At 38.9% G+C, this 25,697-nt stretch overlaps 1 protein-coding gene across 4 annotated transcripts in view; it reads right to left on the bottom strand.

The window, feature by feature from the left end:
* The window catches only part of LOC126262816 (uncharacterized), a 283,082-nt gene that overhangs the window by 150,935 nt on the left and 106,450 nt on the right, over positions 1-25,697 (bottom strand). For all 4 annotated transcript variants that reach the window (XM_049959673.1, XM_049959666.1, XM_049959682.1 and 1 more), the window contains exon 6: positions 22,871-22,989. In XM_049959673.1, the coding sequence (XP_049815630.1) occupies positions 22,871-22,989 (119 nt within the window). The remainder of the gene's footprint in view (positions 1-22,870; positions 22,990-25,697) is intronic.

Raw genomic sequence — 25,697 nt, 5'->3', positions numbered from 1 at the left:
CTCTCTCTCTCTCTCTCTCTCACACACACACACACACACACACACACTCCCCTACCAGTTGCAGATATGACTGTTTTTCAGTTGATATGTCTGTGTGTTACAAACATTTCTATATGTTGTTGAAAATATTAAATGCAGTCTTGACAGAACTCTTCCATTCCCCACAACTTTGATTTTCACAGCAGCTTTTATCATTTATTTATTTTGGTAAGGGTGTTTGGCAAAGCTAGAAATTTGCTTCTTACAGCAAATGAAACATTAAAAAGGAAAAACCAAGATACTTCAGTTATCTTATAAATATGAAAACATTTCTAGTTGTACAATGTCAAGGTGCTTCCTCCAAGATCCCCCCCGGCAAAATGGGCTGCCTGCTTCCTCAGGTATATGGTGGCGTGACCGAATTTTGTCCACAGTCGTTGCTGATTCCCAACGCAAGGCCAAGGTGCAGCCATGGCACCAGTGGGCAGTTGGCAACGAGATAGAGGGAAGCATGTTTGAATGGGATTTGACTTTGAACTACTTAAATATTTTACTACAAGAAGACAAGGATGACATAGTAATATTACTGTGGCCCCTCACCAGAACGAAGAAGTTGTTACAACATTTTGACTTACAGATACCTTTCAAATGACGACACCAAGTTGAGACTTTCTTTTGCGCATATTTTGCAACCTACAGAAAAAAACTTGTAACTTGTTCCTGAAATCCCTCAGTGCAGCTAAAAAGCTTGCAGTGATGCTGATTTTCTTCTGCAATACACAAATGTTTGATCAAAATTCTTAAAATCATATTTTTTCTCTGTCACAGGTGTAGCGTTTAACAACTTGTAATATTTTTACACATCATGTAACATTAAGTAATTCCTCATTTCTTATTAAGAATGAATGTTTTCAGATGGTAATTAAACCCCTTTTCTGTTACATGCTGTCGTATTTCTCCCTTAAGGTAAAGACAGTGAAATGTTTGGAAAATAGCTATTTGTTAACTTTCTTGCATTTTATTTAGGAAATTATTTCTGCATGGTACTGAATCCCTGTCATAAAGACCTTATTTACTCTCCCTCAAGCGACAGGTTTACAGTAACTGAGACAAGGAGCACTTAATATATACAGGGTGTTCATTTTAAGTGAAGATATTAAAATACCTCAGACACTACACATCAGATGAAACAAGTTATAATCCCAATTTTTTTGTATCAGAGGAGGTCATCCGACAATATCACACTGGAACCACCACCCCACCCCGTGCATGGGTGGCTGGGAGCAACTTTGGGACCTTCAATGGAAACTCTAGTTTTTTATTGCAGATTACAATTCTATGGCAAAATATACATACATTTTGTCTGGCACATTTTCTTTGTTTTGCCATAGATGGCACTGTAATCAGAGGAATAGGAAGGAGTGCACAGTCATAATTTACAACATGCTAGTCAATGTCGCTTGAATATCCAATGACATGTGGGACCCCAATTCCAAGTTGCGAGGGTAGGACAGGCCAGTATTTCGTAACTTCTAATTGGAAACCCCCATCCTCAACATTGTATTTGATGTGTCGGCAGCTGGGCCAACACCGTGTAGATCGAAGTGGCTGAAAATGCACGCGAGACTAACGCAGACGGGCGTGAAGTACTGGAACAGGATACGTAATTAATGCTATGAAGAAAAGAACAGAGCTGGAATAATACTTAACTTTAATGTTTTCTTGTACATCTCTTGGTAATACAAATGAATCTCTCTCCAGATATGGATTAACTGCGCCTTGCTAGGTCGTCCGTACAACTGGGACAGAATCACGTGCGACGTGACGGGACTTCCGTTGTGCTGCAAGGACAACTCTGCAACCAGCTTGGTAGAAAACATGAGCCAGTGCCTCACCTAAGCCGGAACTAGCACCTGTTATCAGAACCACCTTTTCTTTCAGCCTGTATTTCAGTCGACGCCTCTGTAAAGACTTGTATGCTGCAAATATTGTGAATGGTAAAAGAGTAACCGTAGCGCATATTGTCACCAGCGTTCGCCATATAGACAGCCCTCTTCTATCACTATCATTAATTTTCATTGTATCGTCTCTCAGTTTCTTAAACCGTTTATGTTCTCCTTCAGCTCTTATTCCTCCGTGCCGCTTCTACCCCCACCACGTTTCTACTGTTCGCATACGGGAACAGATTTTGAAACTAGTTAATCCCTCCCTTCAACAAGTGATAGACATATTGGACAGGCAAGACACACTTGAATTTGCTCAGGAATCATTTGAAACTTCGCCAGCAGTGTGTCACATAAACCGGCCCGCCGGGCCCGCTGCACGGGACGCTAAGCGGCCCTCGCACCCGTCAGAGCAGCGGCCGCCTAGCTCGCAAACACGTGCGCCGCGTAAGCAAGCAAATGCAGTGAAATCATGCCCGCGGTGTGCAACTAGACATTCGCGTGAAAATTGCCCGTCACGCCAAGCTATTTGCTTTTACTGTCACAAGAAAGGACATGTTCAAAGTGTTTGCCAGCAAAAGCTAAGATCAGACGATCGCAATAATTCCAGGCCTTTTGCTTCGCGCCGGAATCGAACCAGGGACAATCAGGCTCGTGGACCTTCGCCCATGGACATTCATGTAGTTACTTCCACCCCGTCCAGTGCCACTTTATCTAACAGTGACTGTGTTCGTCCCACAAAAAGTGTGCGTCGACGTCGCCGGAAATCCCGTAACATCGCAAGTGCTTCTGTACCTGTATCAGTTCAAATTGCACGTGACAGTCGCTCTTGTTGTCAGCAGGACAATAAACTTTTTGTAGACTTAGACTTTGAAGGCAAAGTGATCCCATTCCAGCTCGATACCGGAGCTGCAGTTTCATTGCTCAATCACGCCACGTACAAACAACTGGGCAAACCTCCGTTGCGTGCCGCAAATGTTCAGCTCCATAGTTATTTAGGACAACAGATACCTGTGTTAGGACAGTGCAGCCTTCTTGCAACATACAAGGGACAAACAAAACTTGTATCGTTTTACGTTCTTCGTTCTTCTACGGCAGTGAACTTGTTTGGTTTGGATTTATTTCAGTTGTTTAACTTGTCTATAGTAAATCAGGTCCTATCAGTGAATCAGACTGTGCCTTCCGCCAGTGTTTCTAGTCTATGTGAAGAATTTGCAGACATTTTTACACCGGGCCTTGGTTGCGCTAAGAACTATGCAGCACATTTGGAACTGAAAGAGAACGCGCAACCGAAATTTTTCAGAGCGCGCAATGTTCCCCACGCATTGCGTGATGAGGTTGCAAGAACATTACACGGTTTAGAATCTCAAGGTGTCATTGAACGTGTGCAGGCTTCTCTCTGGGCCTCACCCTTAGTAATTTTGCCAAAACCTTCTGGAAAATTGAGCCTTTGAGTGGACTTCAAAGCAACTGTGAATCCACAACTAGTGACTGCTACTTTTCCTTTGCCCCGCCCGGAAGATCTTTTTGACAAACTGTGCCCGGGAAAATATTTTTCAAAATTGGACCTAGCAGATGCGTACTTGCAATTACCGGTGGACAAAGAATCCCAGCGCGTGCTTTTAAGCCGCCTCTATTTACAAGGTGTTGGCCCAGCTGCCGACACATCAGTATTCCTCCAACACACTGAGCAGCAGGTTATTCGATGTATCACTTTGGCTGTGTATTGAAATATGATGTATCATAATGGGCAGTACACCACAACCAGAGTTCACGTATGTTTGGATGTAGAACAGACAATGGCTCTAAACATTGCAATACTTGTGCAGTGTTTACTGCCTGTACACTTATCTATCATTAGGAGAACAGACATGCAACTGGATAATGAATGTTGCAACCACAGAAAAAAAAAAAAAAACCTGAAATGATCCTGATTTACGAAGAATGTAGGAGAAATGTTGAGGCTGCTGTTGCCTTGTATGCCAAGCATTTTCCACAGAAAGCTCAATCTTGTTTGTTCTTTTACCAGGTTATGAATGCCTCTACGCCTGATGGCAGTGTACAGGCCAGCAAAAGGAAATGAAGCAAATGTGTTGCAGGAGAAGCTAATGAAATAGGGGTGTACTAGTAGTGCACCATAACCCACGGATAGGCACCCAGTAGTTACATCGCGATTCCAGTATGTTTGTAGGTAGCATTGTCACAATACTGCATTTTCATCAGTATCAACCATACCACATGTCTCTGCATCAATAACTTCATGGCGCTGATTTCCACAACCGGGAAGTGTTTTGTGAATAGGTATGTCAACAAATACAAACCACCCCACATTCTTTGCCGAGGTACTATTTTCTGATGAATCTACATTCACAAAGCATGGCAGCATTAACTGGCATAGATTGCATTACTGGAGGGTAGACAGTCCTTGTTGGTTACAACAAGTTGACCATCAATGTCCTTGGTTGGTTAATGTATAGTGTGGCATTATGAGGAACAGACTCATTGGTCAATATTTTATCGTCGGCAACCTGAATGGACACAAACATCCAACTTTTTGGAACAGGAGCTTCCAGTACTACTGTCAGATGTTGCCCTAGACATTTGACAACATGTGTTGTTTCAACAAGACGGGTGGCCAGTGTATTACGCAACTGAAGCACAGGAGGTATTAGGCTGTGTTTATACTGGTCGGTGGCTAGGCAGAGGTGGCCCTATAAATTTGCCTACTAGGCCCTTGTATTTGATGTTGCCAGATTTCTTTCTGTGGGGATATTTAAAAGACAAGGAGTACCAGGAAGTGCCAACAGGCTGTGAAGACATGGTTGACAGCATCAGAAACGCCTGTATTGGCATTCTCACATATATGCTTCTGTCCTGTGTACATTCATTTGAAAAGTGTATCACTAAGTGTATGGCAGTTGGCAGTACTACTTTTGAGCACTTACTGTAATTGGAAAAGTAGAGTAGCTTTTGCCTCAAGATACAGTGGCACATCGAGCAGTTCTCTGTTGGAAGAATTCAACATTGCAAGTGGGGTTTTCAATTAGAAGTTATGAAATACTGGCCTGTCCTACCCTCACAACATGGAGGTGGGGTGGCACATGTCACTGGATATTGAAGAGCCATTGAGTAGCATGTCATAATTACAAATGGTGTACCTATTTCCTATTCCTCCGATTACAGCACCACATGTGGTAACATGAAGAAGATGCTTCAGAAAAAAACATATGTAGATTTTGCCATAGAATCATAATCTGCAATAAAAAATGGGGTTCCCATTGAAGATTTAGTTATTGACCCCCCCCCCCTCTCCGCACCCCCTCCCCTCCCACCCACCTATACACACATGGGGTGGGATGAAGGTTCAAGTGTGGAGTCATAGGATGTCCCCCTCCAAGAAAAACAAATTGGATTATAACTTTTTTCATCAAAAGTGTAGTTTTCGAGGTATTTCAATGTATTCAGTTAAAATGAACACCCTGTATAGTATTCATTAAAATGGCCAGGCTACTGTTAACAAACTTACAAAATGTCATTAAAAATTTAGTAAAAAATTAAACAATACTTTAATATCCTATTACAAGGAAGGAAATACAGTACATCATGCCTCTAAGAACACAAGTCTCAAGTAATAGCAGTCTGTTCTGACATACTCATAAACTTCTCATTTTTGAGTTTTACATTCATCACTTAATTTCTAAATTCCATATAACTTTTGAACCAACTAAAATAGTGGGGCGGAGGGCGTGCTCATCACAATGCCCATGCTCAGTATAAATAAATACACATCTTCCTTCATAGGTCGCAAGGTATTTTATTTTCAATTCTATGATGCTTTCTCCCCATCAATCTGTCTTTTTTTCAAGCAAGAGATACATCTTGTCTTCAGTGCTCATCTTCTTCCTTTTACATAAATTTGTGCTGCTGGCATCAGGACCTTTTTTTATCTGCACAGAAGTTGTATGATCATCTAAAACATCTAATGGAGCTTGTATCTCTCCATCTCAGGCTCTTCCAGGTAACACACAGTGTGTTGTGGGGTGATCGCTCTCTTGTAGAAAGAATTAAAAAGCCAAGATCGTGTAGTGTCTCTTTTGCAATATTCACCATTATCGAGGTGAAACATAAATAAAAATGACTGTATGTGACTCAAAATGACCTGCTAACATCGATTTATCTGCGAAAGGTAATAACACTAACTGTAAAAATATACAATATAGCTCGATAGATGCAGAAAAGACATTATTTTTATTGTATGAGATTATAATGTGTAAGTAATTAAAAGAAATATTATCTTTGTACGAGTATAAAATACGATGCAATGCTCATTCTTCTGTATAGTCTGTTTTGTTCTGTTCGTTCTGGTGTTAGCTGGAATAAGGTACGCAAGCTATTGTGCTGTGCTAGCATTTGTTTCTGTCATAATGTAATTGCAAATATTTAATGGTGTAAACTGTGTCCTAGTAAGAATATATTAGTATAAAGTGATCTCCGTGTGTTATTTCAAGAACCTACGCCACATTTATCTTATGAAAAGAATATTTAATGAAAATTATTTAGCATGTTTCCAGCTGCTGCGGAGCGAGTAACAGTGATCTCTGACTGTTAACAATTAGCCGCCATTACGCGGTACATTTAAAAATATTTTTGCACAGCACAATGTCTGATAGCCGGAGCGGAAGAAATTATGTAAAAATGTTCAGTGAGGTTAACTGAAGGACTCCAGTGAAATAATTTTATTAAAACTTGTCTATTTTCTGTGATAGTAATATGGAGCTGAGTAATACTACGCTATTGCATTTACAGTAATTTGTAGGGAGCCTGGCGCTCGATAAAACCAGATATAATACGTAATTGGCAATCTACGAAATTCATTATTTTGCTTATTATATCTCTTTTGTATTTTTTTGAAAGCTAAAAGTAAAAATTAACTCCACTAAAAATCAGTAACAGATCACGATAAATCAAAGGACAAACAAATTTACTAGGAGAGTGTTTCCTCTAAGGAAATAGTATACATTATATTTTTTTAAGAGATATAATAAAATGAACACCATGTATAGTATTCATTAAAATGGCCAGGCTACTATTAACAAACTTATAAAATGTCATTAAAAATTTACTAAAAATTTAAACAATACTTTAATGTCCTATTACAAGGAAGGAAATACAGTACATCATGCCTCTAAGCACACAAGTCTCAAGTAATAGCAGTCTGTTCTGGCATACTCATAAACTTCTCATTTTTGAGTTTTACATTCATCACTTAATTTCTAAATTCCATATAATTTTTGAACCAACTAAAATAGTGGGGCGGAGGGTGTGCTCATCACAATGCCCATGCTCAGTATAAATAAATACACATCTTCCTTCATAGGTCGCAAGGTATTTTATTTTCAATTCTATGATGCTTTCTCCCCATCAATCTGTCTTTTTTTCAAGCAAGAGATACATCTTGTCTTCAGTGCTCATCTTCTTCCTTTTACGTAAATTTGTGCTGCTGGCATCAGGACCTTTTTTTATCTGCACAGAAGTTGTATGATCATCTAAAACATCTAATGGAGCTTGTATCTCTCCATCTCAGGCTCTTCCAGGTAACACACAGTGTGTTGTGGGGTGATCACTCTCTTGTAGAAAGAATTCAAAAGCCAAGATCGTTTAAATATTGTTTACTAGATGACCGGTTTCAACACACTAAATGTTCCATCATCGGATCTGTGAAGATCTAACATGACACCTTTAGTGTGTTGAAACCGGTCATCTAGTAAACAATATGTAAGCAATCTTGGCTTTTGAATTCTCTCTTCCAGGTAAGTTATACAGATTCAACTGCTGTATTATCTCTGGATCAATTACATTGTTTGAAACAATACTGCCGGTGTTTTCTTCCAACTGAAAGAGTCAAATATTGGAGGCAGGTCAGCAACAAAATATTGCCTGTTTTAATTCATCAAATGTATCGATACCGTGCTTGCAGAAAGTTTAGAGACACATCTAAATTTCATTGAATTTACATGTCCCTCTTAAGTAACAACATTACAGTCAATTTTTTTACATTATGTTATGAGAGATCTATATTGTGAGACTATATTAGAAATTTTGCTGCCTTGGCTTAATATCTTTGGAGATTTTATGTTGTTCTGTTTTGTAAACAGAGCTAAAGAAAGTCCTGTTTCTCAAACTAAAATGTTTTCTTTCTCTAAAACTTCTATTTCTACTGCTATGAAAATTTTAATGTCTCTTTATTTCTCTGTAGCAATTAGAAAAATAATAATACAACAAGGTAAAAAAATTCCTAGTGATTTTGTTACCTTTCAAGCAAACTTATTTTTCCTAAGTAAATTTGGTGACACAATTAGTCAGTTTCGTTCTGTGGTAACTACCAATCAGCAACACTTAGACAAATTATCATCACAGTTGTTTTCTCTGGGTCTTGCTTGTGATAGAACCTCAGTCAAAACAGGTCTAAATGTTGCCAATCAGGAGTTATTGCAGCACGGAACTTATCAATTCTACCACCAAATTTATCAGAGAAAAATTTTGTGTGAGAGGCAACAAAATAGAAAACCTTTTTCCCAAGTTGTATTTGTATTTGTATGATTTATATGCTGCAGTAAAACAGCAGTAAAAATTTCATAGCTGAAGCAGTAGCAGTTTTCAAGAAGGGAAATATTTTAGTCATAAAAACATTATTTTTTAGCTTTGTTTAAAAAAGCAGTAAAATATTCCATCTCGCAGGGTATTAGAACTACAGCAGTGAAATTTTAACTGAAAACCCGTAATATGTCAGCAGAACTGTGGAAGAAGTCTGCATTCATCTACAAATTGGCTCCTATTTACTTCCCAGTTCCTTGAGCAAAAATCTTCCGGAACAAGCAAAGGAATTTCTGAGTGAAAGTCAGTTTTCCAGCTGTGACGGTGCTGGAACAAAGTGCCCTTGTACTTATAACACCTTAAATCTAAAGACACTAATGTTGAGTGACTAACTTACAGAGTATCACTTTCTGTGAGTGCCTCATTGTTCCTGTTGCTAATGCGAGCCACTGTCACGTCTTGGACAATGCATCATTAGAGAAAAAAGTGAAGCACCCAGAAAAGATGCACAGGTGAAAATGTAGCTTCATACACATAGACACCATCAGCACATATGTAAATGATTAGAGTTGCAAATTTTCTGTGACAGGTAGAACGGCCACCAGAGAACATTAGCGTTCATGTTTCATATTTTTACCAGGCGTGATAGGAGTGTGAAAAGTGACAGATGTTGACTGATTGCTACAACAGATACAGAGATACCCATGTGAGACAGCATTATCAGCACGTGACAGAATTTGAAAGAAGCCTCATTGTGAATGTCCCCCCCCCCCCCCCTTCCCCCTCCCCACACACGGACATCTGTGCCAGCCATACGTAAACATGTAATGGACTTCCTGTGACATTCTGTGTCATGCCATACCACTGGTCAGTGACTAGCAGCAACTGCACTAGGCAATTACTTTCCCATGTACAGGCTACTGTTTACATCACAAGACATTTGGCTGTATTTGGAGTGGCGCCATGGCAAGGAATCACGGAATACTGATGAATGGCACTGCATTGTATTCACCAATCAATTGTGGTTATGTAATACCCCAGATGATTATGGCAAAACCTGGGAAGAGGTTCCATTCTTCCAATGTTTTAGAGAAGCACAGTGGTGTTACTCCTGGCATCACTGTATGGGGAAGAGGGTGTATATGCAGACAAGAAAAAAAATTCCAATTTTCTGGTTAAAAATACACTTTTTCCCATGCGAAAATTCGCTTTTTCCTGGGTGAAAGTACATTTTCTCCATGTTAGCTGACAATATACTTTCCCTCAATGCTGTAAAACTTATCAATTCTTTGAATATTGAAAGTTTTATAAACTGGCATAGAACATCCCAACACTTTAGGAAACAAAACACAGCAAGAAACAGCACATTTTGTGAAGATCTTTGATGTGTGGCAGCATTTACAGTGTGTATTTTCATATTATAAAAGTACAAACACAAATTCCACAAAATACAACATGACAGCTTCTGAAGTACTGAAATGTAGATTGCGATGCGCTTTTGTCAGTCAATTACAGCTCATGTCACACAGTCTTGCCAGCCAATGACAGCACATATTCAAAGCAATAGGACATGTGATGGGGTCAGGCAATAGCAAAATCATAGGTAAGAAGTGTGAAACACAAATAAGAAATGTTAATGGTTTAAATTAATATGTACACATATAGCTACAAGAAAAGCTAAGATTTCACATATAATATTTATTGTCAAAAAGTTTTTGCTGTTTTTTCTGAGGGTGTAGTTAGGTAGGGTTCTAAGACCACAACTTAAATTACAGCAGCTGAATGTTACTGATGAGCACAATTATAAATTTCACTGTTGTGCACCAAACATTTAATAGATTACCTGGCAGAATACACTTCCCGTCAACTTTTGCATAAAAAAGCTAGTTACATGTGAAATTGCTCAAGAACTCATTCCGCAATTTTTTTGAAGGATAATTATACTTTTGCCAACATTATTACATAATTTATATCTAAAAAAGATGGTGTAACTTACCAAACGAAAGCGTTGGTATGTTGATAGAGACACTAACAAACACAAACCCACACACAAAAATCAAGCTTTCGCAACCCATGGTTGCTTCATCAGGAAAGAGGGAAGGAGAGGGAAAGACGAAAGGATGTGGGTTTTAAGAGAGAGGGTAGGGAGTCATTCCAATCCCGGGAGCAGAAAGACTTACCCAAGGGGGAAAAAGGGACAGGTATACACTTGCACACACACACACACACACATCCATCCGCACATATACAGGCACAAGCAGACTTATGTAAAGACAAAGAGTTTGGGCAGAGATGTCAGTCGAGGCGGAAGTACAGAGGCAAAGATGTTGTTGAATGACAGGTGAGGTATGAGCGGCGGCAACTTGAAATTAGCAGGGGTTGAGGCCTGGTGGGTAACGGGAAGAGAGGATATATTGAAGGACAAGTTCCCATCTCCGGAGTTCTGATAGGTTGGTGTTAGTGGGAAGTATCCAGATAACCCGGACGGTGTAACACTGTGCCAAGATGTGCTGCCATGCACCAAGGCATGTTTAGCCACAGGGTGATCCTCATTACCAACAAACACTGTCTGCCTGTGTCCATTCATGCGAATGGACAGTTTGTTGCAGGTCAGTTGGTAAATCACGTGGGTGATTTCACATGTGGCTCTGCCTTTGATCGTGTACACCTTCCGGGTTACGGGACTGGAGTAGGTGGCGATGGTGGGAGGGTGTATGGGACAGGTTTTACACCAGGGGCAGTTGCAAGGGTAGGAGCCAGAGGGTAGGGAAGGTGGTTTGGGGATTTCATAGGGATGAACCAAGAGATTACGAAGGTTAGGTGGACGGCAGAAAGACACTCTCAGTGGAGTGAGGAGGATTTCATGAAGGATGGATCGCATTTCAGGGCAGGATCTGAGGAAGTCGTATCCCTGCTGGAGAGCCACATTCAGAGTCTGATCCAGTCCCGGAAAGTATCCTGTCACAAGTGGGGCACTTTTGGGGTTCTTCTGTGGGAGGTTCTGGGTTTGAGGGGATGAGGAAGTGGCTCTGGTTATTTGCTTCTGTATCAGGTCGGGAGGGTAGTTGCGGGATGCGAAAGTCACGTGTGAAAGCCCCCACGTGATTTACCAACTGACCTGCCTACACTGTGAAGCTTTCTATGTGGGAATGACCAGCAACAAACTGTCCATTCACATGAACAGACACAGGCAGACAGTGTTTGTTGGTAATGAGGATCACCCTGTGGCTAAACATGCCTTGGTGCACGGCCAGCACATCTTGGCACAGTGTTACACCGTCCGGGTTATCTGGATACTTCCCACTAACACCAACCTATCAGAACTCCGGAAATGGGAACTTGCCTTACAATATATCCACTCTTCCCGTTACCCACCAGACCTCAACATCCGCTAATTTCAAGTTGCCACCGCTCATACCTCACCTGTCATTCAACAACATCTTTGCCTCTGTACTTCTGCCTTGACTGTCATCTCTGCCCAAACTCTTTGTCTTTACATAAGTCTGCTTGTGCCTGTATATGTGTGGATGGATGTGTGTGTGTGTGTGCGAGAGTATACCTGTCCCTTCTTCCCCCTAAGGTAAGTCTTCCCGCTCCCGGGATTGAAATGACTCCTTACCCTCTCCCGTAAAACCCACATCCTTTCGTCATTCCCTCTCCTTCCCTCTTTCCTGATGAAGCAACCATGGGTTGCAAAAGCTTGAATTTTGTGTGTGTGTTTGTGTTTGTTAGTGTCTCTATCAACATACCAATGCTTTCGTTTGGTAAGTTACACCATCTTTTTTAGATATATTTTTCCCACGTGGAATGTTTCCCTCTATTATATCCATATTATTACATAATTTGTAATCTATGAAACAATTAAAAGAAATATGACAAACTAACCTTCAACCTTGGTCTTTTTTAGCATGGGTTACCTTTATAGATATAAAACACAAATGTGCCAATAAAATTTTAAGTTATAGCATAAATGACAGGTCTTTTGATCCCAAAATTTTTCTAACTGCCTGGGCCTCAGTGTTAAATTCTGAATGAGAGTCTAATGCTCCGTGCACGTTCTCACATGCAACATAATTCATCTTGCTTAAAAGGAAATTTACTTGGAAAATAACACTTCTCAAATCAACATTCATAATATTTTCCCACCACCTAGTGAAATGTAAACAGTTATGAAGTCATGCTCATTGAAATGAGGCCCATGAGAAAGACACATCAAAAGCAGTTAGTTGTTACAAAGTATTGCATAGTCTATGACACACTACTGCTGGCAGACATTTGTGCGTGTACTGTGTTTTGTTGTTGTAAATGGCACTTTTACTTTGTAACTCAAGTTTTGTTTCAGCATTATTCTCTTGTTTATGTTTTATTACTGCAGTATTATTCTGCAGTCGAAGGCTAAAGTAAAATTCTTTGTTAGAGTGTCAGTTCTTACTAGCCAAAATCACAAAAATTTAACTGAAAACTAAAACATTGAAAAATTCCCTCATTTTTCCTGGGTGAAAAAATTCCTGGGTTTTTCTTGGATTTTCCAGTTGTCCTGGGGCAAACACGACCTGGAGGAATCATTGTGCATGCAGATAGTGGTTGAGAGAACTCTGACAATGACAATGGTACACCATGGGAATCCTCTCATTGTTACCTCTCTTGTGACATTATTGTGGTACCTTTTTCAACAGGACAATGCTCATCCATACATGGCATTTATCTCTATGAAAAGTCTACATAATGCTCAGGTACTTCCATAGCCAGCAAGATTCCCCTACCTGTCTACAGTGGAACATGTGTGGTACCAGCACGAATGTCAGCTCCATTCCACACTCTATATCCAGGATTTCAAGGGCCAATTACAACAGTTGTGGATCAGATTGCCTGAAGAGAGGATACGAAGGCTTTATGATGTCTTACCCTACCAAACTGTTGCAAGCATCCAGCACGGATTAGACCCAATGTCATACCGATAACTGGCCTCATACTGCCAAGTTCTTTGTAAATTTGATTCAATATCGTAAGCTCTGAAATAACAGTGGATACCCTCTCAACCTGTGAAGTTTCATTTCATTTCCTTCTCTCCTTCTGTGTGTTTCACTTTTTTTGTCAAACAGTGCAGAACAGTTAATCAAAAACTTAAAAACAAATCTGTACCCTGTATTGTATCCTCACCCAGGAGTCACAGTAGTATTCCAACATCAAGCACTATATGGAGGTGGTGTCAAGTGGCCATCTCTGAAGAGAATGGGGTGTTGACATTGTGTCCTAGGCCAGCGGATTCACACATACAGGTGACTAAGGGGAGTAGTCCTTGGTTTCATAGATGTCTTAAATATGTGAGTATGACAGTAAGGAAGTCAATTCACATACCAGCTATCCTTTATGTGCCATTACAATGCTGTGCTAAATTACTTTGCTATGGACTGCGATTTTGATATGGATACAGCTAGATTATTTGGACATTGCTTATGATGGACTTGGCTTCCTTTCTTGGATTCATTGTCTTGCAACTTCCTGTGTGAAATTTCTCACTACCGTCCCCAGGCTTGTACAGATTCTGAAAATGTTTAAGCATAAATTGGCACATCACGTTAGCTGCCATACCAATCAGTGGCAGAACTACAAATGTGATTTTCAACACCACATTGTAGGACTCACTAATCTTATTCATAAAGAACATTTTAAGTTGGTTCCTGACAAGTTACAAAGCCCTGCTCACACTTCATGAAGTAAGTATAGTGGAAGATCTAAATATGAATTATATCAGAGCTTCTTCTTGTTTTTGGTAATCTAACTTATTGTCACTAAAGGAAGTTTGTTTACATATGATTGAGACTAGACTTAATCTTTCGTAAACGTGTTTTCTGGTTTTCTGTAATTTAATTTGACTTATTCTCGCTAAAGTAAGATTTTCACCATGAGTGAAAAGTGCCTGACGTGCCATAGATTTGTTAGCTCCGGGGTTTGGTGTGATGGGTGCAGTAGTTTTTTCCATTGGGGTGACTGTAGTGGCATGGGAAATGGGGAAGTGGATCAGACTCATCAATGGTTCTGTAGGATATGCAGTAGAGATAGGAAAATAGTGGAACAGGAGGGGAAAATTGCTGCCCTTCAGGCACAGTTAGAGCAGGCTAGGGAAGATCTGAACAGGTTAAGGAGGGAGAAGGGTAAAGAGAGGTGGGAAGTGGCAACAGGTAACAGGAGTAACAAACCCAGAACTTTGTCAGACAGCTTTGTGGTGAATGTGAAGAATAAGTTTGACCTGTTGCTTCAGTTAGAAGCTGATGAGCCTCAGACAGAGGTAGGTGTAGAGAGGGCACAACAAACTTTCAGTAGAAAATTGAATAAGGATGTAGGGAAGTCAGCAAAGAGAAAGAAAGTTTTGTTGTTAGGTAGTTCACATGCCAGAGGTGTAGGCCAACTTTTGCAGGACCAGCTAGGATCGAATACCAGGTCACAAATTTTTTTAAACCAAGTTCTGGTCTGGGTCAGGTGACAGAGGATTTACGTTCACTCTGTAAAGATTTTACCCAGGAAGACACCGTGTTTATTCTGGGTGGGCCGGGCAATAGTATTGACAGAGATCCTGGGTACAATATAGAATGTGACCTGGCAAAAATTGCATCAGCAACAAGACTTACCGGTGTTAAGTTTGTGTCTGTTCTGAGACGCCATGACCAACCTCATTTAAACTCTTCTGTTGAGAGAGTTAATTTGGAGTTGCAATGGCTGCTTGGGTCGGGTGCAGGGTCACATATTGGTTTGGCTCCTGTTGATTCTCTCAGTAGGTGGGATTATACTAGACATGGCCTACACCTCAACAGGAAAGGGAAGGGTAAACTGGCTGGTCTAATAGCAGGAAATGTAAGAGGGGGAGGCACTGCCATGAGTGGTAATATACCAGTGGTCATAGGTGTTGGAGCAGCACCTTTTTCAGGATAGGTAGGACAGAATGAAGTCAAGTTCTGAGAGATATAAAGATTGAAACAAACCTTCAGTTTGATAAAGAAAGAAAACAGCGTAATCCTGGCACATTGGATCAGCGAACACAGCGTAATCCTGGCACATTGGATCAGCGAACACAGCAATCAGCAGAAATTTTATTTCCATCAGATTTCATCTCGGTAAATCTTTAGTGCATCAAAATATTTGAGGGCTTAGAAGTACAATTAATGAACTACTTATGTGCACTGATGAATTAGAGTCATCGAACCCAGTTGATATAATCTGCCTCTCTGAACATCATGTGACCACTGGTATAGATATGTTAAACCTTACAGAATTTAAGTTAGCCTCCTACTTCTGTAGACAAAAGATGGAGAAAGGAGGAGTTGACACATTTGTTAAAAACTGTTTTAAATTTACGAATATTGACATTAAAAATTTTGCTTAGAGCAGCACTTAGAAGCATGTGCAACAGAGATATAATTTCATAATAGGTCCTTTATAATAGTAGCCATATACAAAGCACCTTCAGGAAATTTCAACCTGTTTATAAATTGTCTTGAAGATTTATTATCTCGTCTAAAATTAAAAAACAAAGAGCTAGTGGTGGCTGGTGATTTTAATATAGATGTCCCGAAAAGCACTGTCAATGAACAGTTACTGAAATCAGTTACATTGTCATTCAATTTAATTTCAACTGTAAATTTCCCAACTAGGGTATACAAATGTTCTAAGACTTCCATTGATAATATATTTATAGACAATTCTAGGCAACTAAGCCACATTACAAAACCAGTAGTAAATAGGCTATCTGACCATGACATGCAACACCTAACATTAAATTTTGAAAATTGTCAGGGTAAAACATCTATCAGAACTGAGTAAGAAGGCCAGTAAAACAGTCAAAAACTGAGAAATTTAGGAGATTGCTCAAAGAAATTAATTGGATGGATGTTAACAGCATCCAAGACACAGTTGAAAATACAAAACATACATTAATAAAGTTAGCACCTTATTTGAAAGGGATAAAGATATCATGTGAGATAAAAAGGAAATTCTATTTGATACGTAGGGCCACCTTTGATACTAGCATTATAGCTCATTACAAAAATTACTACAAAATATTGAAGAAGGTTATCCAGAAATCTAAACACCTGCATTGTGAGAAGAAGATAAATACATCCAGCAATAAAATAAAAACGATATGGGATATAGTTAAGTCAGAGACAGGTAGGACCAGAAATGAGGAGGAACAAATAGCTATAAAAATAAATGAATCCCTGGTAACAAATGCATGTTGTGTTGCAAACCATTTAAACAAGTATTTTGTCTCTGTTACTGATAGCATGGGGCTGTCAGGTTCAGTAAATAATGCAATGGAATATCTGAGACCAGTGCACACAACCAGTCTCAGTAAAATGGAATTGACACTTACTTCATCCAAAGGAATATAATCCATAATAAAGTCCCTGAAATCAAAGCATTCTAGTGGTTATGATAACATATCAACAAAGTTAATAAAAGAGTGTTCATGTGAGCTTAGTCATATCTTAAGTTATTTGTGTAATCAATCACTCGTCGCAGGAACATTCCCGGACTGGCTTAAATATGCTGAAGTTATACCTCTCCACAAGAAAGGGGACTAAGAAATGCCGTCAAATTACCAACCAATCTAACTTTTGCCAACTTTTTCAAAAATCTTTGAAAAGGTTATGTTCAAGCGTCTACTTATGCACCCTAGTGAAAATAAAGTACTGTCAGAGTCACAGTTTGGGCTTCTTAAGGGTTCTGATATTGAGAAAGCTATTTACACTTACAGCAAAAATGTCCTTAATTCATTGGACAACAAATTAGAGGCAACTGGCACATTCTGTGACCTGTCAAAGGCGTTTGACTATGTGAATCACAGCGTTCTTTTAAGTAAATTAAAATATTATTGCGTCACTGGTAGTGCTGCAAAGTGGTTTCAGTCAAACCTTACTAATAGAAAACAAAGGAAGTCATTACGTAACACTTCAGCAGTAGGCAATCAGACATCATCTGATTGGGAAGAAATTACATGTGGTGTTCCCCAAGGTTCCATACTAGGTCCACTACCGTTTCTTGTGCATATTAATGACCTGTCATCTGTTACATTACCAGCCAAATTTGTCTTATTTGCAGATGATACAAATATTGCAATAAATAGTAAATCAAATATAAATTTAGAAAGCCAATTCACTGTCATTACACTTTGAAAAGACCCACTATATGCAGTTCAGAACTTCCAAGAGATTTCCTTCTGGTGTTGTTGTTGTTGTGGTGGTGGTGGTCTTCAGTCCTGAGACTGGTTTGATGCAGCTCTCCATGCTACTCTATCCTGTGCAAGCTTCTTCATCTCCCAGTACCTACTGCAACCTACATCTCTCTGAATCTGCTTAGTGTATTCATCTCTTGGTCGTCCCCTACGATTTTTACCCTCCACGCTGCCCTCCAATACTAAATTGGTGATCCCTTGATGCCTCAGAATATGTCCTACCAACCGATCCCTTCCTCTAGTCAAGTTGTGCCACAAACTTTTCTTCTCCCCAATTCTGTTCAATACCTCCTCATTAGTTACGTGATCTACCCATCTAACCTTCAGCATTCTTCAGCAGCACCACATTTTGAAAGCTTCTATTCTCTTCTTGTCCAAACTATTTATCATCCATGTTTCACTTCCATACATGGCTACACTCCATACAAATACTTTCAGAAATGATTTCCTGACAATTAAATCTATACTCGGTGTTAACAAATTTCTCTTCTTCAGAAACGCTTTCCTTGCTATTGCCAGTCTACATTTTGTATCCTCTCTACTTCAACCATCATCAGTTATTTTGCTCCCCAAATAGCAAAACTCCTTTACTACTTTAAGTGTCTTATTTCCTAATCTAATTCCCTCACCATCACCCGACTTCATTCGATTACATTCCATTATCCTCGTTTTGCTTTTGTTGATGTTCATCTTATATCCTCCTTTCAAGACACTATCCATTCTGTTCAGCTGCTCCTCCAAGTCCTTTGCTGTATCTGACAGAATTACAATGTCATCGGCAAACCTCAAAGTTTTTATTTCTTCTCCATGGATTTTAATACCTACTCCGAATTTTTCTTTTGTTTCCTTCACTGCTTGCTCAATATACAGATTGAATAACATCGGGGAGAGGCTACAACCCTGTCTCACTCCCTTTCCAACCACTGCTTCCCTTTCATGTCCCTCGACTCTTATAGGTACCGTATTTACTCGAATCTAAGCCGCACTTTTTTCCGGTTTTTGTAATCCAAAAAACCGCCTGCGGCTTAGAATCGAGTGCAAAGTAAGCGGAAGTTCTGAAAAATCTTGGTTGGTGCCGCCACAACTAACTTCTGATGTCTAATATATGTAACGCTATACAGGCATGCTTTGCAGGCACAAAGATAAATACTGGCGCCTAAACGTCTGCGTCAGTAAAAAAAAAAAAAGGTGGAAGATGAGCTTTTTTCTCTGTCCCGAGTTTCGACCACTGCATTTTCATACTTTATCCAACGAAATAAATACAAATTCCGTATTGTTCATCTTTGAATGTAGCAGCCTTTCAATGTACTACGAAAATCCGACTGGCAATACTGTTTGGGATGGTTGTCAATATGGCCAACTCTACTTGTCAATATGGCCAACTCTACGTTCTGAATTTTTTCCTACCTGTGGGAAGAGATGGTTGCTTATAGGAACTTTCATGAATTGTGAATCACATGCAGTATTCTCTTCACAATAAGAATAATACAAATGTAAACATTTTTCCATGTATTCCTTCGTGTTTTGTGCTATCTCATTTAAATCCTGTCTGCCTAATAAACTATGAAACTAAAGTGAGGCAACAGCAAACGCGGAAGAATATCATATCATGTCATTTTTATATTCGTATTATTCTTATGCTGAATAGTGATAGAGTCAGAAATGAAGCACTGTAACTGACTAGATTTTTAAATCTAAGATGACTCTCATTTCTGTGCAGAATGTAATGTACTAAAGAGGCGTCTGCAAAGATTTTCAAACGGAGAAAAATTTTCGCTAAACTTTCGTTCAGAACATCTATCTTACGCAGTCTATTATTTGGTTCTTGTTAATCATTATCAAAGAAAGCAGCAGTGTAAGTAACAACAAATAGCAGTCTCTTGCCATTGTTTCGCTAATGAGACGAAAAAGCAAAAACGAAATGCGACAAAAGCTAGCCATGCTGCGAACGGCGACAGGTCATAAACACTTATCATCAGAATGCGACAAACAATGCACGACACAGTACAATAATGCATTTTGAGCTTAGAGTGACGGAAACACCTATAACAAAGACAACGGCACTTATCATATGAAAGAAAAATAAGCAATCAATTCAAACCAGACGAAGCACGTGAAAAAGGAAGCGTACCCGTATAAATATGGACGGAGTGCCTGACGCATAGCAATGACTACCTGGTGAAGCTTAAATGCTAAGCTTACCACACAAACCAAACTACTGTAGCTGTATCGTCATTCATTCGACCTAAATTGTGTTTTTATATTACAATGGACCAACTTTCTTTTGGTTTGGAGGTCGGTCTAAAACGTTTATCTACCCTTGAATTTCGAGTCTCAAATTTCAGGTGCGGCTTAGATGCGGGAAAATTTTTTTTCCTTGATTTCGAGTCTCATTTTTCAGGTGCGGCTTAGATTCGAGTAAATATGATAACTGCCATTTGGTTTCTGTACAAATTGTAAATAGCCTTTCGCTCCCCGTATTTTCTCCCTGCCACCTTCAGAATTTCAAAGAGAGTATTCCAGTGAACATTGTCAAAAGCTTTCTCTAAGTCTACAAATGCTAGAAACGTAGGTTTGCCTTTCCTTAATCTAGCTTCTAAGATAAGTCGTAGAGTCAGTATTGCCTTACGTGTTCCAATATTTCTATGGAATCCAAACTGATCTTCACTGAGGTCAGCTTCTACAAGTTTTTCCATTCGTCTGTAAAGAATTTGTGTTAGTATTTTGCAGCCGTGACTTATTAAACTGACAGTTCAGTAATTTTCACATCTGTCAACACCTGCTTTCTTTGGGATTTGAATTATTATATTCTTCTTGAAGTCTGAGGGTATATCGCCTGTCTCATACATCTTTCTCACCAGATGGTAGAGTTTTGTCAGGGCTGGCTCTCCCAAGGCTGTCAGTAGTTCTAATGGAATGTTGTCTACTCCTGGAGCCTTGCTTCGACTTAGATCTTTCACTGCTCTGTCAAACTCTTCATGCAGTATCATATCTCCCATTTCATCTTCATCTACATCTTCTTCCATTTCCATAATATTGTCCTCAAGTACATCGCCCTTGTTCTGGTGTGTGTATAAAATATGATGACACGGAAATAGGAGAAGTTGAGAGTGTAAAATTCTTGGGATTACAACTTTATAATAAATTCAGTTGGGAGCAACACACTAGCGAACTGCTAAAGCGCCTAAACAAGTCTGTGTTTGCAATGCGAATGATGTCAGACACAGGAGATATAAATATTAAAAAACTGGCATATTTTTCTTATTTTCACTCCATTATGTCATATGGTATCATATTTTGGGATAACTCCACAAACAGAGAAAACATTTTTGGAGTACAGAAGCATATAATAAGAGTAATGAGTAGTGTAAATCCAAGAACATCATGTCGAAACCTATTCCAAGAACTTGGCATATTAACCACAGCTTCTCAGTATATTTACTCCTTAATGAAGTTTGTTGTAAATAATACATCTCTTTTCCCAACTAACTGCTTAGTACACAGTATCAGTACTGGGAATAAGAACAATATACATAAAGATTTAAAATCACTTACTCTTGCCCAGAGAGGAGTCCAGTATTCAGCAAAGCATATTTTCAATAAGTTACCAGCAACCATTAAGAGTTTTGTTTCAGACAAGGCACATTTTAAATACAATTTAAAAGAATTTTTGGTGGCCAACTCCTTCCATTCCATCCATGAGTTTCTCAACAAGTGCAGTAGACCATTTTAATGAAAATTTATCATACTTTAATTTTTGACAATACTTGGTTGTAACAGCCAAGTAACTACCTACTGTGTGAATGATGGATGTATGGAAAACAGATGTAAGTCTTAAGTCTGTAAATAGTGGAAGTTTAATTTTAAATCTTGTACATAATCTGACTGTTCTTAACTAAGGATCACTGAAATGAATAATTTACTTTAACTTTTGACAATACTTGGTTGTAATAGCCAAGAAATTAGCAAATGTCTGAATGATGGATTAAATGAAACCTGTAAATATTAGAAGTTTAAATTTAATTCATGTACATAATTTTACTGTTTATTGAAATTCAAGTTTTTCTAATTACAGTTTTGTAAAGTGTTTATCTGACATGTTCCACACCCAGGAGGATTCCCTCTTTTATGGGTCTGTGGAATGAATAATTAATCTAATCTTATAATCTTGTAGTCACAGAAATAAAACAAATTCACTGTGAAGTCTATTAATTTGTTACTAATGCAGAAATTATTCAAAAAAATGCTGTGTGGCCATTACATACATAATGTATGTATGTTTTGTCTATTACCAAATTATAAATGTAAACAGTTACAAGCTAGACATAGGGGATCCAGTTGTATATGTCTGCAGCTCCTATAATGCAGACACTTAACAGTTAGGAGCATGGTGGATTAAATGTAATCTGAATTTGACAGCAAAGGCAGAAAAATCTGGTGATATAGATACTGAAAAACATTTGAATACTATGTTTCAAAGCATAATTTGGAAAAGTTGTCTGTTATTTAAGTAATATCTAAAGGAGGTTATAAGTTTTGATGCTACACATTTCCGCTTTTTGGCTCATACTAATGAATAAACATTTAGAGTTTTTTTTAATGCCATGAAGATTATGAATCGGTATACTGCTGACCACCACTTCACAGAGGAGGACTAGAAAACACATCCTCCACTGTGTAACACATACACATCAGCACTCAAATACATCATCGTTTCAGTTTGCAGTCACATAGTTCAGCAAGATGTATTGGACACTCCATTCTGGCCAGCATAAATACAACTTCATAATGGTTTGCTAACTTGTCATTTTATCACATCATTTTCCAAGCACAGTCCCTTCACCTGCCAGCGGTGATAAAAATCATCATTACGTATATTCTTTGTCCTAAGTAATGATTAGGATATGAAGCACACACGACTTAGTAACTGGACCTGTATTTAAACTATCATAACCACACATATTTTATACATTATTTTACAGATAATATATTGCAAATGTATGAATGATAAACAGTTATTGACAATCTACAAGGCACAGAATGAAAAATATATAATAGTTAAGATCACAAATATCTATCTTTACAGTCTCAAAGAGCAAAGAACTGTAAAAAAATTTCAACTTACGAAACAGACCCAGCAGGCCTCAGATTCTTCATCAGTTCCAGGGGTATTGAAGCTTCTTCTGCTGCTTCTTTTATGGCAGTTTCCATTATAGTATAACCCACAGAAAGGCCACCACCTACCTGTAAATGTAGTTCATTTCAAGCCTTAGCTTATAAGGTTCTATATGCAAATAATAAATAAAGTTATAACAGATGGCAGCAAACCAATGATGAAGACTGATTTGATATAGTACCAGGTTAGCTCTCTCACCCCCCCCCCTCCCTTTTTTTTTGCTCACGTCTCTGATGTATGAACACTGCACTCAACTAATTCAACAAAAACAGAAGACTAGGTCACCATGAGCTAAAAGTATGAGGCGTGAAGTAGTATATTATTGCAGCCATCCTGTAGTTGCCATTATCTCATCAAGTTGAGGTAAATTAATACACATTTGTTTATGTGATTCTACTAAGGACTGGTAGGAGAGCCCCTAATTACATCTTAATGACAATTATAGGAGCCAACCTGAGTAGAACGTCAAGGCTGTGTTGCTAAAGACAACTAATATAAATAAACAAAGGTGTAATATGTAAGCCTACAGAAATCTGAAACAAGAAGCTAAACTACAAGGTGCAATCAAAAAGTAATAGGAACTTTTTAAATTTTGCAGGCTTTATACATCCACTTTTCAAAACTTTATCATCTTGTTGGAACACATGTTCCTAATGTATGTTTGCATTTTCAGCTGTTTTGAATATTTGGTTTACCATTGACAGCTGAAAATGTTGTAATTGTTTCCACGTGCTCAGCAAACTTTTACTTTTGAAAAAGGTGGATCAAAGAATTTGCATTAAAGTTTTCTTGAAAAATGGAATAAAGCACAGAGCACCTCATTTTAAATGTTTATTGTGGTTTTTGGCAAATCTACTTTGAATGAGATAAGGGTTTACAAGTGGTATAAACATTTCAAAGGGGGTCAAGAAGACGTTGATAATGGCGACCAACCTGGATGTCCTAGCACATCAATTACTGACAACAGTGTGGAAGAAGAAAAGAAAACAGTCCTGCGAAATCACCAGATCACCATTAGAGACATTTCTGATAATATCAGCATATCCTTTGGCTCATGCCAAGCAATTTTTTTGGATGTTTTGGGCATGGAACATATAGCAACACAGTTTGTTCCAAAATTGAAGAATTCTGACCAAAACTAATGTCGCATAGACATCGCTCAGGAATTGCTGAATGAAGTTGACAATGACCCAGAACTTCTAAATGAGGTTATATTAGGTGATGAAACAAGGGTATATGGCTATGACATTGGAATCAAGGCCAAATCGTCCCAACAGAAGCTTCTGATCACCGAGTCAGAAAAAAAGTCAAGTTTGATCACATGTGAAGATTCTTCTCATTGTTTTCTTTGATTACAATGGGATATTGCATTATGAGTCTTGTGGTCATATGGCTAATAAGGAATACCACCTGGAAGTTACGTGCCGTTAGCATGAAGCAACCCGAATAAAGTGACCTCCATTGTGACAAAACCACTCATGGAAATTGCATTATGACAATGCTCATGCTCACAACTCAATGCTTGTTCATGATCTTTTTGCAAAAAAACAAAACTGTTATGTCACCTCAGCCACCGTATACACTGGACATCGGCCCCTGCAATTTCTTTATATCGCCAGGCTGAAGAAAACTGTGAAAGGATGTCATTTTGCTGCCTTTGATGAGATAAGAACAGAACTGCTGAAAGAGCTGAAAACCACCATGAAAAGTGAGTTCCTGAAATGCTCACAAGTTTGGAGAAAGTGCTGACACACATGTATTATATTTGAGGGAGATTACTTTAAAAATGACAAACTTAATGTTGATGAATAAATAAAGATTCTTTAAGAAAAAGCAAAAATTCCTTATACTTTTTGTCCACACCTCATATATAGAGTGCAAGGCAGCTACAGCATTCAAAATGCATTTGATGTAAACAAATTACTGATGAATATATGTATAACTGTATTATGCCAAATGAAGATGGGTGGATGCCCAAAACGCATCCTGCCATAAATAAAGTTAAAATAAAAGTGGCTGGCTGACTTTGCGGGAATCAAATATGGACTGGATGGTCACCAAACAGCACTGCTGACAGTGTGGTAATTAAAATCTGCCATCATCTTCAGTAAATGAATTATGGGTGACACAAAGACTGAGTGACTGTGATCTCCTAACAGGTGATCAGTATCTCAGCTACTCATGTTGATTCAAAGCTCTGAGATTCAGGTGCACTCAGTTCTGTGCTGAGATCCATGTGAATATATCAAAGTTGAGCACTGTCTGCCTATTTCATTAAACTTCTTCAGGTCCTGGCTGGAAAATGTACCACAGGAAGCATTATGGTGGACCCTATTATTAAGTGAGAGTTTCTGGGATATCAAATTTCAGACATGGGTTCAGGTATATTGGAAGCTGTTGTAACGGCGACCAGAACAGTCACGGGGTTGTAGTGACGGAAACGCGGCAGGACTCGCGGAGCGGCCTGCGAACAACAACACAACAGGAGAGGATGGACACGACCAACGAAGGACCACACAACAAGAACGGACAACAGAGTTACGAAAACCAAACAAGATGACCACGTCCACTCGTAAAGAAAACACAAAAGTCAATATGCTGTCTAATGCGAGGCGATATGTCCTGAGACATACGCAAGGTTAGACTGGCAGGCTGAGCAACAGGCAGGCGCTTAAGTACTTGATCTGGGATGCCGCTATTGGCCGCTGCAACCACGTGTTCCACTGTGGTGCCCTCACTCTAATGCAGGCTAGGAGGCACGCGCCACCACAGCTTA

This window comes from Schistocerca nitens, chromosome 1 (genome assembly GCF_023898315.1).
Source record: "Schistocerca nitens isolate TAMUIC-IGC-003100 chromosome 1, iqSchNite1.1, whole genome shotgun sequence".
In the NCBI taxonomy this organism is placed as follows: domain Eukaryota; kingdom Metazoa; phylum Arthropoda; class Insecta; order Orthoptera; family Acrididae; genus Schistocerca; species Schistocerca nitens.
Note: the sequence above shows the minus strand (reverse complement) of the source record. Positions and strands in the feature narration are given on the sequence as shown.